The sequence below is a fragment of the Miscanthus floridulus genome, chromosome 2, assembly GCF_019320115.1.
Source record: "Miscanthus floridulus cultivar M001 chromosome 2, ASM1932011v1, whole genome shotgun sequence".
Classification (NCBI taxonomy): Eukaryota; Viridiplantae; Streptophyta; class Magnoliopsida; order Poales; family Poaceae; genus Miscanthus; species Miscanthus floridulus.
In genome coordinates this window covers 126,845,126-126,865,286 of record NC_089581.1, presented here as the reverse complement: position 1 = coordinate 126,865,286, position 20,161 = coordinate 126,845,126, and the positions used below count along the sequence as shown (strand labels likewise).

Here is a 20,161-nt window from a genome sequence, read left to right as displayed (position 1 = left end):
TTATGGAAGTTAGGTAGATCAAACGTGACCTCTCTGTCATGAGGTGGACCAAGGAGATTTTCATAGATTCTGAAACAAGCTCCTGTTTCTGGCTTGGTCAGAAATGACCCGGTCACCCACCAACAGCTTTCCAATAAAATTCTTCTTTTTTCTATACCGAGAGTGCTGGTGAAAAAAAGAAAGTATTTGCATCACCCGCCCTCAGGTAACTGATCCGTGATCTCAAGCGAGTAATGGTTCTCTCGAGTGATGCCAAACCAAGGCAATGGAGGTTAAGCTTTTTCCGCAGCCAATCCTCACCATTGTTGAGAGGTCTGGAGTCTATAGCCACTTCAAGCCCGTAATTAATTTCTTTAGCAATTTGTACCTGCAGTTTTATATTTCCAATCCTCCTATGACTCCATTTTTTAAGACCCGTGCTTAATCGTTTCAGCTTCAGGAACACGCTCAACTGGGCATGAGCTGATCACAGGAGCACACCAATTTTGCTGCACAGCTTCCTGAAAACCCTGTAATTTGGGCCAAAAACTCTCAAGTTAGCCACACGTCCTAAATTTCACCCGAAACACTTCTCTTATTGCAATATAATACCCCATAGCCATAAAGTGACTATAAAATTCGAGAACAGTGCTAGGAAGGTCTAGAGGCAAAGTGGAAGTAACAATGAGTTAGAACAACACTTAAGGGCTAAGGTGCAGAAGTTACACAACAAAGTTCGGAGGTTTGCTCAAGCCCGTAAGTTTCGCACAAATGTCCATAAGTTATGCACTCAAGTCCATAAGTTTCACACTCAAGTCTGTAAGTTACGCACCAAATAGAAATAAAAAACAAGGGGAAAAAATCCAGATCTTGATCAAAGGACCGCCAAAAATCTTGAAATTTCCACACACCTTTTTTAACCCCATGGTGAAGATATTCCCAAGAGATCTTTTCAAAAATGTTCAAGCTTGACCAAGAATTTTGAAATGTCTCTCTCAAATTGGAGTTCTGTCAAGAAACCAAAGCAGCGGGTACAAAATCCATTGAAAAGGGGTTAAAAAATTCTTGAAAAGAGAAATCTTGTCTTTAATTCAAGTGGGAAAGATATGGGAGCATGAAATTGAACCAACAACCTTCAATTGAATTACGAGGAATTCATCAATGCAATCTAAGTTCAGCCTCCTATCATCCTCCCACTAGAATTTGAAAAACTAGATCAAGATAATTGCAACTCCTAAGCTAGCCTCTATTGCCTTGAGCACTTGGCTAATGTATGGAAACTGAAATTAGGGTTGCTAGATATACCTCACCCAACTGGCAACATCCATATAAATAGGGTACATGGCAAAAGACTAAAATACCCATAACACCTAATACTTACATACCCGAGGGGCAAAATGGTCTAGATTTTTCTTCATCCATCGGATTGGCCCAGTGCCTTCATGACTTTGCTTCACCTTGACACAAGCTTCATGATATGACATGTGTCCTCCGATTTGCTACCCTGGTTTTGGGACCGAAACAAAGAAACCTTTTGCTCGTTGTTTTAAGGCTGAAAACGTCAAATCACCCAATGTCGATGCATATCCACTTCGTCCTCAGCCAACGATCTCCAATTCATTCGTGGCCCTCATTTGACTTGTCTTGAACCCACCTTGACTTGGGTCAATGCCATCTTCACCCCTTCTGCAAATCCTCTTGTCGTCCTTGTGCTTGATGTGGACCACCCATGGCCGTCTCGGCCTCGGTCCCTCGGTCCAAGCGTCCTAGTCCGCCCTTCGCTACACGTGGTACATCGGCACAAACCTTCTCTTGACCTTTTTCCCTCGTCATCGACCACCAACACAACCGAGACATATTGCACCACATACACTAACTCGACATGTTGGTTAGTTCAAGTCACGCTAGAACCAACTCAACAAAATCTCAATAATCTCAACTTGACAATCACTCATCATCCACAATGTCAATTGTCAACGGTACATCTCAACCTTGTCAGCTCACCATGCATAGGTATTCATATTATCATTTATTGATGCCCCAAATTTAATAACATGAGCAGGATTACATCTTTTCCACATTCTAGTGAGCATGTATGTATAACAATGTGACAATGCATTACAGCATGGACATTGAACATTGACTGGGACTCCCATCTGACTTCACAATCAGCAAAGCAGCTCTTTATTATCCTTGTGCATTCACCATTCACTGAATCATGTTTAGACAAAGATATTAATAATAACTTAGATCTTCAAAGTATCGATAAATCTCTGTCCTTTCGCAATTCCTTGATGGAGCCCAACAATGTAGTCTGCGGCCTTAATTTTCCTGTATTGTGCTGGTCGCTCCTTGCCCAGCAAACCAGCCGCTGGCTCAAGCACTTTCTGACCTTCCACGCCGTGGAACATGGCCAGTGAGAGTCTCTCCTTGTCTGCATTCGTCACAACCCTGTGCACCGGACTTTTGAAGATCCCATTGTTCATTATCTGTGTCAGAATTTCACAATCGAATTCAGCACTGCATTTAGGAACTCGCATTTGCATAATTATAGACTCTCTCTGTTTCTCTTAACAAAAGAAGAAGTGACTCTATGAAGATTCCAGTGAGGAAGCGACTTGGATTTTCAGATACCTACCTCCATGGAGTCTCCCAAGTTGATAATCAACGTGTGAGGTTTGGATGGAACAGTGTACCAAATGCCATCCCTTTGAACTTGCAGGCCCCCAACATCATTGTCAACGAGAAGTATCGTGACAGCGCCACCGTCAGAGTGAGGCTTAATGCCAAAGACGAGCTCGGGCCTTGGACACGGAGGGTAATAGTTGAACCTGGCAATTGCTGGGGCTTTCTCCCCAATCTGGCTGATGAAATAATCTTCGCCAAGCTCCAAAATTTTGCCCATCGCTCGTAGGACATTGTCCCTAACATTCTTGGTTTTTGATGCATACTCGTGCAGAAGATCCCTGCAAGCAAAGGCCGTACAATAGTTCATTCAATAGAATTATTTGCTAATTTTTTTTTCAGGTTCTTCTCGTTCATTCAACACCCCACTCCTCTCCCCTGGAGTTTCAGTGTTCCTATCCTTCAATGACATAAGGAGAAGAAATTTCGAGTAAACGAGTAGATAACCTGAAGGAGTCAGGGTGTTTGGGCCAATAAGCAAGGTTCCTCTCATCTTCTGGTTCCACCCTGAGTTGCAGCCGATCTTGCCAGTCGAGTATCTGATCTTGGGATGTCACCATGTCATTGCCATAACCTTCCATCTGGAACCGCTTGCCGCCTATCAAGTTACTGAATTTCTGCTTCTCTTGGAGCGGCTGGTGGAAGAAATCTCGTGATGCGGCCATCACATGGTCCATCAGAGATGCTTCTATCCCATGGTTGGTAACCTGCACAAAGTAGACGATGCTGTTAGTCCGTGGCTGAGCAAGCAAGCACTGCACGATGCAAATGGGAAGATAATGAACTGAACGACTCACCAGGAAGAGTCCCCAGGTCTGCAGTGCTGACCGGAGCTTGGAAGCCTCATCGGCAGCCGGCAGCCTGCTGAGGTCTATGACGGGAATGGGCTCCGGCATGTGAGTGGCCAATAGCAGGCTTTCAGGACGATCCTGCTCCTGCAGCACGAACTGGCTCGGTAGTTCCACCACGCCTGCCGCCAATTCTTGCACTGGGGTTGGCACCCTCCATGACTCGTCAGCCATTAGTGTTCTGGGATGGGGTACTTAAGTGTTTATTGCCTCTTGCTGAATTGAATATAGAGAGCTCGATCTTCCATCATACTTATAGTCTGCCAGGGGCCCTAAAACTTACAGTTGAAGTTATCACCAGTTAGTCAAGCACGGTCATTATCTGATAAAATAGTAGCCATTGCTTTTGAGAAGAAGAAAAATCGTCAAGGAACATTAGAATAGTCAGCTAGAAAACTGGATTCGGCATCCGAGTCCGATCCCAGCGTCCGGTCAGTGCAGTGCCACTAACCGAGACCTAGGGTTAGGTACCGGAAGCGCAGGTCCACCCCGACAGCAGCGTCTAGTCATACACCAATGCCTCCTTTTCTTTTTCTAAGTCCACAACCATTTCACCCTTGCTTTCTATATTGCTAACCACAAAGTGTAGAACTTGTGTGCACGTGTGTTAGCATTTTTTAAGCATTTTTTCAAGGGTTAAAAGTTAGCACACTAGGTCCCTAATGCATATGCAAGAATCATGTCACCTAGGGGCACTCGATAAACCGCTTAGCCAAAGAATTCCTCTCTTCATAGTACAACTATCAATTATAAGTGTGATCACACTATCTATAGTGTCTTCACCAAAACCAAAACCCTAAACAATACCTTTACCTTGATCTCCGTAGGGTTTTTGTTTTTCTCTTTCTTCTTTTCCAAGTTGAGCACTTGATTATCTTTTGGTCATCAACGCCCACCATGATCATCCTATAGCTCCACACTTGGCATGGGACCATCCTTACTTGTCTACACACTTAGCACAAGGATTAGTCCCTAGGTTTTATCAATTACCCAAAATCAAACTTGGGCATTCACGGTGGAACACTTGAGGTGTTAGCACATTTGTGAAGGTGGAGAAAAGAGGCGTTGTTCAGCTCGGGGTGCTGCCCACCGCCCCTAGGAGGGCGGTGCACCGCTAGGGGCCATCCGATGCCACCGCCCCAATAATCCAGAGAAGGGGAAAACCATGGTGGGCACCGCCACGGGCACCGCCACCCCTGTCCGATGCCACCGCTGCTTTTTTCCAAAGAGTTGTGTTTTGGAGTCTGGCTAGGATGGTCACCGCCCCTCCTAGGGCGGTGCCACTGCCATCTTGTCCAGTGCCCCAACGGCTAGTCAAACTAGCCATTGGATGAACGTTGGAGGGGCACCGCCACCCCCCTCTCCGGTGGCACACCGCCGTGTCCGGTGCCCCGGCAGAAACCGCCCCAAGGGGTATAACGGCTCTATTTGCTTGTGTGGCTATAAATAGAGGTGGTGGCCGGCCTTGGCCACTCTCTTGGCACTTCATACACTTGAGTAAACCCTTTGTGAGCTAAGCAAACACACTCCACTCACATTCACACTTGATTTCATCATTTGAGTGAGATTGGAGAGCCTCTAGTGTATTGCATAGTGATTTTGCATCTTGTGGCACTAGTTGGTTGATTTGAGCTGGTGGAATTATTGTTACTCTTAGTGTTTGCCGACACCTAGATGGCCCAGTGATTGGAGGATCGTTGGGCGGCTATCGGTGATTGTTGCCGGCTCCGATCGTGGTGATTGTGAGGAGTTCTTGTGCCTTCTCCGTGGGAGATCACAAAAGACAACTCTAGTGGATTGCTCGTAGCTTGTGGATCCCCATCTTGTGTTGGTTGTGAGGCACCCGGTTGCGGGTTAGGTGTGTGAAGCCTATAAGCGCGTGAACCTCCAAGTGGGTATCGCTACAACAAGGACGTAGCTTGCCGACAAGCAAGTGAACCTTGGTAAAAATCTTGGTGTCACCTCTTGGTATTCATTGTGATTTATTTCTCGCTTGCTCGTCTCTGTATATCATTCACCACTTCTCTTGTATTTACATTCCTATAATACTTGTGTAGTGGTAGTTGTACTTTGGCAAGTAGAGCCTAGCTGAGTAGCTAGAAGTAATTAGTTGATCTAATTAGTTAGCTCACTAGCTCTTAGTTGGTAAAGTAGAGACATAGCTCTTGAGTGCCGTAGTGATCATAATTGACTAGAATATTGGGTAGGTGGCTTGCCTTTTTCGTGTAGAGCTAGAGCAAAACACAATTACACCATTTGTCTTACTAATCAAGTTGCTCTAGTTGTTTTAAAGAATTTTTATTAGGCTATTCACCCCCTCTGGCCATTTAGGACCTTTCAACCTCGAGTGCATCAACAGTTCATTCATCACTCTAGTACCTAAAATTGGGAACCGATAGACAGTTAATGATTTTCGACGTATCTCGCTCTTGAATATCAGTCTAAAGATTCTTACCAAGATACTAGCAGACAGGTTGTAGTCAGTAATTCTCAAGCTCATCCACAAGAACCAATACAGTTTCATTCGTTCCCGTACAATTCAAGATTGTCTCGCCTGGAGCTTTGAATATATACATTAGTGCCACTAGTCACACAGAGAGACCTTCATCCTCCAGCTTGATTTTGAAAAGGCGTTTGACACGGTGGAACACTCCGGCCATTTTGCTCATGCCACAACATATGGGTTTTCCCAACATATGGCTATCCTGAATCTGCAGTATCCTATCTTCTAGCTCATCGGCCATTCTCTTAAATGGAATCCCCGGGAAATTTTTCAAATGCAAACGTGGAGTCCATCAAGGGGACCTATTATCCCCCCTGCTGTTTGTTTTAGCGGCAGAGCTTCTACAAGTGCTTATCAACAGAGCATCCAACATCAACTTGTTCAAAGCCCCGATACCCCATGCGGACGGTGAGTTCCCTATAATTCAGTACGCGGACGACACCCTGCTCTTACTCCAAGCAGACGCCGGACAGCTCTTTTTCCTGAAGGCACTGTTGCATAGCTTTGAAACTTCATTAGGGTTAAAAGTCAACTACAGAAAGTCGCAATTGATCCCTATCAATGTAAGCCAAGAAAAAACTCAGCTCCTAGCAAACACTCTTGCTTGTCAGATTGGGAGCTTCCCTTTCACGTACTTGGGTTTACCGATGGGTACCACCAAGCCAAGAATAGAGGATTTGAGGCCCATCATGGACCAAGTTGAACGAAGACTCTCAGCTTGTTCGACATGGCTGTCCTACTCGGGGAGATTACAAATGATCAACTCGGCCATTACTCCTATAATCACCTACACTCTTTGCAACATCAAAGTACCAAAATGTTTCATTGAAAATATAGATCGTGCTAGAAAACAGTGCCCCTAGCGTGGCAGCGATGTGAATGCAAAGGGGGGAAATCTTGTAGCCTGGCCGAATGTCATGAAGCCCAAGGAGAGAAAGGGGGTTTAGGGGTCATTAACCTGAGGTTACAGAATGATGCGCTCCTGCTTAAGCAACTTCACAAGTTTTATAACAAAGAAGATGTGCCATGGGTCCATCTCGTCTGGGATAAGTACTATGTCGACAAGGTGCCACATACATGCCGAGAGATGGGCTCCTTCTGGTGGCGGGATGTGATGAGGCTCAATACTATCTATAGGGGCATTGCAAGATGCACCCATGGAGACGGTTCTACTGTAACTTTCTGGGATGTTGTCTGGTTGGACTCGGTTCTTTCTGAAGAATACCCACGGCTGTACTCTTTCGCCAGAAATACCAATATGTCAGTCCGGGAAATGATGAAGGAAGAGGATCTGAGTGCAATCTTTACACTGCTCCTATCAGCACAAGCTCATGATGAGATGATGCAGCTCCAAAGCTATCTGGAGAATCTGGAATATGACGATGCCTCCAATGACTCTTGGAGCTTGATTTGGGGGACCAGTTACTCCAGCCGCAGATTCTACACCTTTGCTTTTAGCGGCATAGAGGCGCATCCCTATTACAAATTCTTTGGAAGTCTCGATGCACTCCGAAATAAAGTTTTTCGCATGGTTGGTTCTGATGGATCGGCTAAATACCAAGTCTATGCTAAGGAGGAATCTTAACATCCAGGATGACACCCTGTGCATCATGTGCAATTCTGGAGCTGAAGAAGAAATTGATCACCTGTTCTTCCAATGTCCTTTTTCGGGGCAGTGCTGGGCCTCCATTGGCTTCACGTGGGACATCAACTTGCCATTGCCAGAACGTCTTGCAAGTGCCTATCAAACTCACGGCCTGGAATTCTTCACAGAAGCTTCCCTGATAGCAGCCTGGGAGCTTTGGAAACTACGAAATGACAAGGTTTTTCAGAGACAGGATCCTATGCATAGCATTTGGTTAGCCAATTTTAAGAATCAATGTCTTTTGCAGTCACTTAGGTTTAGGGATGACTTAAGGTCTTCCTTTTGTTTTTGGCTTGATTGATGCATTCAGTTAATTCAGGTTTGTAAGGCCTGTACTTCCTGTTTTATAATATATTAAAATCAATTGTGGAGATCTCTCCCACAATCCTTTGCGTCAAAAAAAACCCCGCATTACGAAGAATGGTTTCTATGTGTAATGTCTTGGGCTATAGAAACTGCAGGTAGTTCTGCGCTGGGACTGCCCTAATAGTACTAATAGTTAGCTTAGCTAGCTAATAGTTTTTTTTTTTAGAAATGAAAACGACTTCCCGCTTCTGAACATTACTGATGATGAGTTAGCTAGCTAATAGCTAAAAAACTACTAACTATTAACTAATTAATTATTAGTAAGGAATGTTTAAATCCAAATGCTAATAGATATTGGGATAGCTGATTGGACATGTAGAGAATAAAACTACGAGCACCCCTTCACCAACTAATGAACTAATTGTTAGCATCTCTACTTCCTAGTAGTTATCAGGTCTATTTGGATTTCTACATCGAAATTTTTACTAGCAGTAGTAACTCTATCAGCGCTCATGGATACAGACATACTCTCATAATACTATCTAGGTGTGGGTAAGCAGCCTTCTCTTTCTTCTTCATTTCATCGTTTTATTTATATGTCTTGTTAATTTGAAACACAGTAGAAAACAGAGACACTAGCTCTATCAACATCTTCAAATAGCTAGACCCGTAAATTTTAAAATTAATAAACACAACATATGCATAAATCTGTCGGTCGAGATAAGCTTCACTTACTGCTGAAATAACAATTAGTTGAAAATAGGATCACAAATGAATAGATTATACCGCAAGCTAACCGAATCAGCTAGTTTTATTTCTTCATTTGGGTTGAATGCGTGCATAATGATACTCATATCTAGGGTAAGAGCTTGTTTCGTGCGCCTTTTCTCCGTGCCAGAGCTGACCAAGTCAACTGGCCTTTGAGCACCGTAGCGGCTGGTACGTCAAGTGCATATTATTATAGATAAAATACAGATTACGATACAGAATTGCAGAGTTTTTTTTTAAGGAACAATACAGAATTGCAGAGTAAGTACGCAACTGACAAGGAACAGGTCAAGTCCATAATAAAAAAGAACAATTTGCAATACAGTATTGCTTTCTTCTTCGTCAATCGTCATTATCAAAAATAAAAAGAGAGGTACCAGAGAGTTGGTGCACAGTTTTACCGGAGAAAGCTAGGGTACGTTTAGTATGGTCCACCACGTGCAGCTCTAGCACCAAAGCGGACGAAACTATACGAAACAATTTTATGAGAAAGAGCGTTCCTAGGTGTTTGTTTATGGAGGTCGGAGCTATTTTCAGGCACCGAACAAAAACGGGCTAGGCGCTGTGATGCTGATGCACAAAGGTACAGTTGGAGGAGACGATGCACAAAGGCCAAATGCGCAAAAAGGTGTTTTGTCTCGTGCTAGGTACGTTTCTTTTCCTTGACAACAAACGTGATTATATTATAGTTCAACAGCACCTAGATGTGAGTAAGGAAAAAAGAGTTGTTCATTACAGACTGCAGAGCTTGCCATAGTGGCCTAGTGGGCACTTGTTGCACATCAGCCATGTTGGTACATGGGAATTTAAAAAGTCCTAGGCTGTAGATGTACAGCTGCAAATGCCTGCTTTTGCAAGCAAATGTGCAGTCTGAGATGTGAATCTTGGAATCTTGAAAAGCCTAAAGCTTGTATGCTGATTGCTACCGAGGAACTCCTGTGTGAAGTACGTGTTTAAGGCCTAGTTTAGATCCAGTCTGTAAAGTTTTGGGGTGTCACATCGGATGTTATATGGGGTGTTCAGATACTAATAAAAAATAAATTAGAGAATCCGTTAGTAAATCACGAGACGAATTTATTAAGCATAATTAATCCGTCATTAGCACATGCGTGTACTGTAGCACTTTGTTGTCAAATTATGGACTAATTAGGCTTAAAAGATTCGTCTCGTAAATTAATCGTAAACTGTGCAATTAGTTATTTTTTAGTCTATATTTAATACTCCATACATGTGCTCAAACATTCGATATGACAGGGTATAAAGTTTTGGTGTGGAAACTAAACAAGGGCTAAATCTCCGGTCAGGAGGTGTGGAGTGGTCATTGCTATTGATGAAATAGACTACCTGCTGGTTATCTGATAGGAAGTTGAGATTAGTCAGGTGTAGCCGAGAGGCTACCACTGCAGCCAGTACCAGTGCTGCTGCTTCAGCCATGATTACTGAAGAAGAGTTTGTAATCGCTGCCTAGTTCATGCTTGAAACATATCTAAAGCACATTTTTCTATTGGAAGTAGAGACCAGACAAATAAATTTTGAATACGTGTCCTTAATCATAGCTACTCTCTTCATTTCAAATTATAAAACAAGATTTAACACGAAGTTTTTAATATGCACCAAGGCCAAACCAGCTACGCAAATTTCACTCAGCCTTTGGAGAGAGAGTTTCTTGTAATGTTTTTGTCTTTTCCTTTGGGCCTAGATGCCTTGTATTTTTCTTTTCAGCCTTTTTAGCTTTGTATTCCTGTACATAATATTCTTTCATTGAATGGAAAGGAAAAAAATAGGTAGGGGAATCCCCTGCTGATCCGCTAAAAAAAACACTATGTCTAGATTACACTATAAAAGAGTGAGTAATTTGTGGGGGTTATCCCTCTTTCATAACCGTTTGATCTTGACACCGTTTCATATGAGCCTTCCGTCGTCCGAGGTTTTACTCTCCCTCATTGATAACCGTTCGATCTAGACGCCGTGTCAACCGACCCTCTCGATCACGTACGCCTGCGCCGCTCGACTCTCTCACAGCTAGCCCCTATCCGTGTCCTAACCCGTTATCATGCATGGCCTTTCTATATGAGCACATAAATATAATCTAATTAGCTGAATCCAACGCGTCTAAGTCTTAAGTCGTTTGGTCTAATAGCCACATGCGACGTAACAGGGCCCAAGTGTGATTTTGCTTTCATGTAGCTGAAGCCAACACCTGGACTTGACATGTCATGCACGACACGTTCATGCACATGCACCACGCCCAAACTTGTGTATTGATGATTGTTTACCTCATATTTGAACCTTGTTCTATACGGCCGATCAAATTGAGTCAGCACTTGGCATCTACCTTTATTGTACATCGACAATTTAATTGACATTTTCATTGCATTTCAAATAGTTTTAAGAAACATGTACGTGTTGCACGCGCATATTTGTTAGTATATAATAAAAGTAAGTAATGTATGTAGAAAAGCAATTTGAACGAGGGAAGTACTTAAATAGATCATTATTATGGGTTCAAATTTCTATTTTTACTTTACAAACTAAAAAAGATAAATATAGACATATATAGAACGGGAGAAATAAATAGAAAAAAAAAGGACAGAGAAAAATATTCCTATTGCGCCTTCTCTCTCCCTCCACTAGTTCATTCTGCTAAGCCCGAATGCTTTGGTTGAATTAATTCGGTCAATGCTTCGAAAGACGGGCATCCATGAAGATGGCGAAGAGAAGACTTCATTTGTTTACGCAGGGAGGGTGAACATCCGCGCAACTGCTCTGATATTTGTTTAGGCAGGCGATGTCGTCGGCTAGTGAAAGAAAAAGATTCCTACTCACCCGCCGCGGCATCCGTGCCTCGGCGTTGGATCCGCCGCAACGAGCGGCGGTGCCCAACTGGCAACCCCAGCGTGGGCCTGCTTCGAATTCCCTGGCAGCGGCGGCGGCCATTTGCGGTGCGGCAGTGGTACGCCGTGGCAAGTGGCATACTGCAGGTGGAAGTCGCATACACCTGCGGCGGAAGCTTGTTGGTGAGACAGCTTGATGAAACTGATCGAATCGCCGGAGTTCAGTTTGTGCACAGTGCTATTCCGGTCATCCGGTGATAGCTTAAAATATTACTCATAGCTTATTCGATCGCATGGTTCTGCAAATCGCAAGCGAGCGACCAGCACCAGCAGTGGCGAAGGTGCCCAACTGACGGTGGAGAGCGGCCAACGGAGACGGAGAGATGGGAGTGATGGCTCTGCTCCATCTCGATGGGGGTCAGAAATTCACCTAGACTAGAAACTCCCTTAGGCCTGGCCCAGGATCAGCTAGGAATGAAGCCCGATCCACGGGGTCACTCCGGCCTGGAAGCGATCCCGGCCCATGAACGCTGGTGGGTTGTCCGGTCTACCCACGCTTAACGCCCGTGACTCCCCCCGGCCCCACGCCCTCACGGTTCGAGAGCTTCCTGCGATGCCGGCGACGGCGGAGGATTCCCCGGCGATACGGAAGCTAGGGCCGTTCTTCCGGCTTACCGAAGTACACCTCTGGTAAAGTCTCCTGTCTCCCCTACCCGCTTCTCAGCGTAGGGTTTGCCTTTTTCGAGGAGTGTCCCGTCTCCTCAAACTACTCTCTCCCTGCAGGCTGCAGGGACGATTCGTATGGCGCGGGACCTCACGATGGCCAGAAGAACTGGCGCTCGGCGGAGGCTGCTCTCGTGGTACGGTCTCTGACCCGCTTTGGTGTAGCTCAGTCTTTAAGCTTTCTGAGTTGGGGGACGCTTGTGCTTCGACTAGTAGATGGTTAATTTCGTCGGGCTACTGGTAATTTCTTGGTATCTGTATTATTGAGGAAGAAGGCCCAACACGTAATTTCAGGCTTTCCCAAGAGTCTAGTTAACACAAAATGTTAATGGTCGGCTGGTCGCATGCACTTTAAGCAATGTTTTTATATGATATGATAAAATACCCTGGGCACATGTATAACAGAGGACCGATAAGTGCATAACTATTTATCCTAGCTCTACCAGGAAATAATCCTGGACCTCGTAATGATTCAGCCTGGTCAGGTTAGAGAACCTACTAAACATGTCGAGTGACCACTCTTCGAGCATCATTTTCTTGAAAGCACATTGTTGACATGGAAGCTTGCTACATAACCGGTAGGGGATTACTGTAGGAAGGGAAAGCTGGCGTTGACAATTTAAGTCATTGTTGCAACATCTGTTCATGGCTTCATGCCTCATTTTATAAGTCATATTGCCCACACATAACATTGTAAAAGTAAAATCAGTAGCAGTTATTTTTCCTTTTCCCTTATGTGTCAACCGATTTCTTACTGTGTATATGAACTGTCTATCAATAGGCCATTTGTTTGTTGAAGATTTGGAATTGGCCAACCTCATGGGTTCTTTGGGGCTTCCTTTTTATTCAGCACAAGTAAGTGGTCAGTGCTCACATAATGCGACGCCATGTTACTGTTCCCCTACTGGTTCCATTGCTTAATTCCTTTATGCATTGCAGAACAAGAACACACGGCAACAAGGGAAAGAAAAAAGGAAGACAAGCACCGCGCAAAGCAGCAAACACTCAAATCAATGATGCTGTGAGGATATGTTCCAATACTGAAGATAGAGAAAGTGCTGTTGAATCATTGGATGTTATGGAGCACATGCACTCATGCAATTTATCTGGGACTCCGCTGGGTTACAATGAACCCTGCCGTGATGACACTGACAAGATGCTTAGGGAAGACAGTCCTTGTGTTGAAGAACAAGAAGAGTCTGGCTGTAGCACCATCTACTCTGCTGACAAAGCCCCTGGCTGTGATGCTAAAAGTCTGCTCACTGAACTTGGGACTTTTTAGCTTTCTGATAACTTGGGCAACCCAGTAAAAGAAGACTTTAATTCAAGAAGATCAAGCTTCTGACAGTGTGTTGCTAGATTCTGAAGAGATGTCAAGGCATGACTTGTGTCGACATTTATCAGGAAGAAGAAGGTCGACCCCAACGCCTGCGGGCACTGCGGGAAGACGGGCCATTGGGCAAAGGAATGCTCAAATCGCAAGCAAGAGAAGAAGGCTGAGGCTCATTTAGCGTAGGCTAACAAGGATGATGAGGCCACTCTCCTGATGGCGACATTGCACGCAGGCGAGCTGTGTGACAGCTGCCTGGCCAGGAAGCAGAGGAGGCTGTCGTTCCCAAAGGCGGCCAAGTATCGCGCGACGGACGCTCTCGAGCTTATCCACGGCGATCTCTACGGGCCAATCACATCAGCCACAAACGGTGGTCGGTGATACTTCCTCCTGCTCATGGATGATTGCAGTCGTTATAAGTGGCTGCAACTCCTGACGAGCAAGGACGAGGTGGCGGAGGCGATCAAGAAGTTCAAGGCGCGCGCGGAGGAGGATAGCGGCAAGAAGTTGCGCGTGCTGTGGACTGATCGCGGCGGCGAATTCAGTTCCGTGGAGTTCGTTGCGTACTGCGCGGATCAGGGTGTGGTGCGACACCACACCGCGTCGTACTCGCCACAGCAGAATGGCGTAGTGGAGCGGCGGAAGCAGACGGTGGTCGGCATGGCTCGATTCATGATGAAGGACAAAAGCATGCCGACAAGGTTCTTGGGGTGAGGCGGTGACCACGGCGGTGTTCATCCTCAACCGCGCGCCCACCAAGGCCCAAAAAGGCAAGACGTTGTTCGAAGCTTGGTATGGGCGCAAGCCGAGTGTATCCTTTCTCCGGACATTTGGCTACATCGGCCACGTCAGGAAGACGAAGCTGGTCCTCACCAAGCTGGAGGACAGGAGCACACCGATGGTGCTCCTGGGCTATGAGGAAGGTACCAAGACATACCGGCTCTATGACCCACGCGGAGGTAAGGTGGTTGTCTCGCACGACGTCGTTTTCGAAGAGAAGGCGGTGTAACAACCCAAAAATGCACACACCAAAAATCACAACTACAAAATTTTTCTTAAAACCCCCCATGTGATGATGAGTGACATTGTAGGAGCCAACCCTAAGTGTTGGCTTAGAAGTAACCCAACTAGACAATTTCATGAGAATGGCATGTCATATGTTATCAAGTGTATTTAATTACTGACAAATGAAACATAGCTCACATTGTCAACTCAAATAGTGATTTGGATTTTCTTTTATTTTATGTCATGTCTAAAAACTCCTTTAAAGAAAACACCATGAAGAAATTATGACTCAAACCAAAGGATAAATATTTAAAAAGGAAAAACTAATCCTATTTATTGTATAACAAAACCACCCCATTTTTGTTATACAAAATAGCTAAATAAATTCCTAAATATATGAAAGAGAATGAAGTGGGCCACATATCCAAAGACTAATGAATAAAGTGCACCAAATTAGAATTCAAATTTTAAACCAAATTTAAATTTGAACAAAGGAGAGGAAAAAGAAAATAGAAAACAGAAAAGAAAAGAAAAAGGGGAGAAGGACACGCAGCTCAGGCCTCGCAGCCTAGCTTCTCGGCCTGCCAGCACAGCCTCGCCAGCGCGCAGCAAGCCGGCCCAACACGCGCGGGCCCAGCGGCCAGCCCCGCACGTCGATCACGCCCCGCGCCTCCCCGCCTTCGCTCGCTGTCGCTGCCACTGCGCCCCGCACGTCAGCCGAGCGCTGCTCACCCGCGCGCCCCTTTCTCTTCGCCCGCAGTCGTTGCCAACGGACCCTGCATGACAGCCCTCCCCTGCTCATCTTCCTCGCGCTCACGCTCAACCGCTAGCCAACCGGAGGCCGACAGCGATGGCAGAGCGGGCTAGGGGGTCACGCCCGGACCATGGCCTTGCCCCCGCCCTTGGCGCCGTGCCCACGCAAACTCCGTGCCAACCACCCACGCCCCGCGATGCCGCTCGATGCGCTCGACGCAATCCACAGCCGTCCGCCTTGGAGCTCGGAGCTCCGGCTATAAAGCCACGGCCTCGGTTGCCCTAGCGGTCGTCCCATCGCCCGCCGCCACTTGGTGGCCATCCACTGCGCACCCGAACCAAGGGAGGAGGGAGAAAGGGGAAGGAGGTGAAAAAGCGCCGAAGCCGCTGCGGGGGGGGGGGGGGGGGGGGGGAAGGAGGTCGCCGTAGCCGAAGACAACGCCGTCGTCTTCATCACTGATGCAGGCGATGCGGCACTGCATGGCCTTCGAAGCTACCTTGACGCCGAAGCCCTGCCTTGAGCCCTGGACGACTTCGCCGTGCACCCACGAATCCGCTGAAGCCCCTGTCTGCCCAGTCGAGCCACTGGAGAGCCTACAACTGCGACCTCGCCACCGGCGAACACTGTTGAGCCGCCGTTCGCCGTGGCCAGCGCCTCGGTGAGCCTCGGCCGCCACCTGGACCCCACCATCGCAGTCGCCGTAGCCTGGGGTTGCTTCTCCCCTCCCCAATTGGACACCAGCACCGCCACGAAGGCTCACAGCCAGCTCGCCGCCGGCAAGAGCACCACCGCGGGAGAAAAACAGGGGAACACCCCCTCGCCGGCCACCTGCACGTAAACCTGGTGCACGTGAACCACAGACAGAGGAAGAGAGGGGTGGACGCGGCTCATCGGAAGAAGACGCGGTCCACCGTGGACCAGCGCATCCGTCCACCGTGGATCGTGAACCGTGGACCACGCCCCAGTGGAGGCCCATGGCCGTGACGTGGCTGCGCCATAGCACGCCACGTGTTCGGCCCAGCCCGGCCCAACCCGAAGCCCGTTTGAGACCCAGCTATAGTCTAGCACCGTAGTAAGAACAGGAACTATGAAAGATGATAAAATGGTTCTGATTGCTCACCACCTACTTGAAAGTAGCATAGGTGCTTACATAGAATGGTTAGTTAATGAACTAATGATGACTGCTAATAAAATTGAATATAAGGACGCACATTTAGTAATACTTCCTATAGATGCAATAACCCACAAGCTAGATAGCCTTGCATATCCTTAGAGTCTTTTATTTTCCTTCTATTGAGTAAGTCTTGCTGAGTACAATCGAGTACTCAGGGTTTATTCCCCCTGTTGTAGGTGATCGGAGGATACTTAGAGCTGACACTTGTGTGTGGAAACTTCTTGGTGGGCTCAGAGAGGATTCCTTTCACGCTACGACCGTAGTGTTTATTTATAACCCTTACTAAAGGTTTTTATAAGAAAAGATGTAAAATCTGATAGCAGCTCTTGTATATAAATGTCCCCTATGTTAATACTCCACCATGTCATTAAATTAATCTTTGCTTCCTCTGTAACTCTGATAACATGGTTATATTTCGCTGTTATAATCAATTGAGGTAATATTCTGTTACTGTAATAAAGTGATATAAGAAATGACTTAAGAATGTTGTAAGCTTTATTCTTTCATTTATGATCCTGATGAAAAAATGTGGATTTTTGAGTTCTCCCTTGGGGTGTGCTCGATGGAACTGCATAATTTAGTATTCTCTCTTGAGTACTTAGTGTCTAATGGAAGACAAGTACTCCTGGGAGGCATTGGATTAGGTGGTTCTGCCACAGGTGGTATCAGAGCATAACTGAGGAAATAAAGCTTTAAAATCCTTTTCTAAACTAAAATTTGACAACCTATTTTGCAAAAAGTTAGGGCGTTTAACTACGAAGTATATAAGTAGCCCTATTGCTATAGTTAAGCATCCGGAATAGGTTTAACTAGCCTTTCTTCGGTGGATGGGCTCTCATGTAGTATATGATCTTTAAGATAGGCGCGCTAATGCCTTAGTCGCCGTATTGCTGGTAGGTGTGCCTTTCATAGCTGTCATGCGAGTCGTATTGTGCATGACCGACCGACCCTTGTTTGGTAGTTACTGCTACAGTGTGTCTTCGTGCTTCATGTTCTCCTATGGTTCACGCCTGCCATAACCCATGTCTCCCTGTACTCTTTTTTGTGCTCTTATCGGACCCTTGCCCTACAGCCGTATTAGTCATTAATGGCCTCAAACATCTCTCGCCTTGAACGCATGAAAAATTCGGTCGATTCATTTGTAGTGATCCCACGCAGGAACCTTAGTGGACTGCGCCAGGACCACTGACCACCCTACCATTATAAGTAGGGCCTGGTCTAACCATTGGTACCACCACCCAGTGCACTCCAGCTCGCTTAGCCTTTTCCTTTTAAGCAAGCTTTTCACTCAATCCTCCTTTGCAACCACCACTAGGGATGGCAGGAGCCTAGGTTAGCAGCTACTACCTGAACACTAAGGGATTTTCCCAAAATCTTGTATGCCACCCTACAAAAGCTAAGAGTCAAAGATCATCCCGAGTATGAGGGTCGTGAGTATGAAAAGTATGGCACTGAGCGGTGTGAAGTTACCGTCTATATTGGGAAGAGTGAGGAGTTTTCCGACATCACTAAAGCCTAGAATGTGACCACAACCGGGGTTTGCTTCATCGACACCTACCAAGTTGTGGCCCACAAAGCCTTACGGTACCTTTGCCAGATCTATGAAGAGCCTATTGCTCGTACCCCCATGATGTTCTTTCCACCTGTGGAAAAGAATCGATGGGTATGGAGGGCTCATATGGAGGCTTTGCAAGGACGGGATGCATAAGAAGATAGTCCAACCATGGTGCACTTGACCTTGTACCTGCTTGCTCTAGATGAGCAGTACGATTGGCAAGCCTCGGAGCTGAGGAAGTGCCTTCAGCGAGCCGAGGAAGCCGAGATCTTCTCCAAGATGCTCTAGTTGTAGCTTGCTGAAGCGCATGCTAGTGTGGCAGCCATAGAGAGTCATGACATTGCCATGTTAGAAGCCCTAAAGTAGGCTGCTGATTGACATGCCCATTAGTTGGGAGAGGCCTACCTTGTCACTAGGGCCAAGCGTAGGACGCTGGCCGCTGAAAGGCAGGATCCCTTGATCTTGGAGGGAATCCCTGTCCACCTACCAGAAAGGAGAATCAGTGTTGTAGTATCGCCAGTACCCCCACCCTCAGAAGTGTTAGAAGTAGAGCCCTTATTTCTCCTCACTTAGCCACTACCTAGAGAGGAGGCAGATCCATAGCCTGGGCGATAAAAGAATCCACCGAGCCCAAGAATGAAGATGTGTGGTCCCGACAAAGTAGATTAGTTGCCTTGGGAAGATGTACCCATAATTAGTGGTGTCTTTCGTTGTTGTCCTCTAGTATTGTAATCTTTCCATTGTATTTTGTCCGTAGTTGTTGAGATCGCCCGATCGTAGGGAAGGTGAACGATATGTCGAGAATGGAAGAGTGAGTGCCTGTATGTTGTACTAGCATAAGGATATGTGGGATGTGCATTTTATTTATGTCGTTGTGTTTATTGCGTCTATCTATCCTTAGGTCTCGTTAGACGTGCTTAGGGTTTTCAAAGGCGATGTTAAATGGGTTACAAAAGAGCCACCATTCAGATGCCAGTAGACCAGTCATTATTGGATAATGTAGGACATTGTATCAACTAATTGTGGATGTCGTAGCAGAGCACTTGAATCTCTTTAAATCAAATCCATTATGGGATTTGAATTCCTTGTCCCTTGTTGCGAAAGGAACCTTTGTTGTCTGAATCTTCCCTTGCAATACTTTTTTGATTCTGTGGTCTATGACCCCACCGCCTTCATGGCGTGTAAGTTGGTAATAGTTGCCTGTTAATAGCTTATGTTGCCACGACAAAACCGAGGGCCCCTGTGGAATAGCTGCTGTAACACCCCAGGTGTTTGGCTTCCACATTTGCACTTGCATTTCATGAACATGAGCATCATTCATCCATTCATGAGCTTGTATTGCATGAAACATGTTTTCGAAATATTGCAACGTATCGTTATATTTCATGTGTGTTGTTTTTATGAAATGAAAAGTGTGCAACACTCAAGTGCAACATGTGCAACTCACTTTAGTGAAACATAGTAGTTAGTACTATGCAACAAGATCATGAAACATGTGAAACATGACTATGAAACAAATGTAATATTTTATTGGTTTTTCCTTGTTTCAGTACAACAATGCTTGATTCTTGTGTGACCAATGTGTGGTGTGGCTAATAATTCTCTTAAGTAACTTAGTTACACTTAGAATGTCATTTGGAACATTGTTCATGTTGATCATGTTGCCTAATTATGATTTCAAATAGTGGTTTGACTTGTTTTGACCCCTGAACTCTTTTGTTTGACAGTTTAAAAAGAGTAGCTTAGAGTGTTTGCATGTCTGAGCAACCGAAAGCAAAGTTGTAGCAAATTTTATAAGGAACAAACTTTGTTTAGAAGCCAAGTCATGAAAATGTGCATGACATGCTCAAAAAGGTCCCATAAGTCAGTGTTGAGGGCTGATTCAACACTTAGAAAATTTTCTAAGTCTAAAATGCAATGCCAGTTTGATCGAGCTGACTTTGGCTTGATATAACTCGTGATCCATTGAGAATTAGGTCTTGGTCCTTTGAAATGAATTGTAGCTGGTACTTAGGGCTACAACTTGTATCCTGACTGTTTTCGCTGATGACC

At 45.6% G+C, this 20,161-nt stretch overlaps 1 protein-coding gene and 1 long non-coding RNA gene across 2 annotated transcripts; one reads left to right on the top strand and one right to left on the bottom strand.

Annotated features, from left to right (window-relative positions):
- Positions 1-1,991: 1,991 nt before the first annotated feature.
- Positions 1,992-3,689, bottom strand: LOC136539615 (protein SRG1-like). Its single transcript, XM_066531573.1, has 4 exons — positions 3,462-3,689; positions 3,112-3,371; positions 2,618-2,945; positions 1,992-2,468 (listed from the first exon to the last, which is right to left on the bottom strand). The coding sequence occupies exons 1-4, from the start codon at positions 3,684-3,686 to the stop codon at positions 2,226-2,228; spliced, it is 1,056 nt and encodes a 351-aa protein (XP_066387670.1). The 5' UTR covers positions 3,687-3,689; the 3' UTR covers positions 1,992-2,225.
- An 8,454-nt stretch (positions 3,690-12,143) lies between these two features.
- On the top strand, positions 12,144-14,885 carry LOC136539614 (uncharacterized). The gene is made up of 3 exons (XR_010779723.1): positions 12,144-12,258; positions 12,352-12,428; positions 13,231-14,885. It is a non-coding gene; the product is annotated as an uncharacterized lncRNA (long non-coding RNA).
- Positions 14,886-20,161: the final 5,276 nt, after the last annotated feature.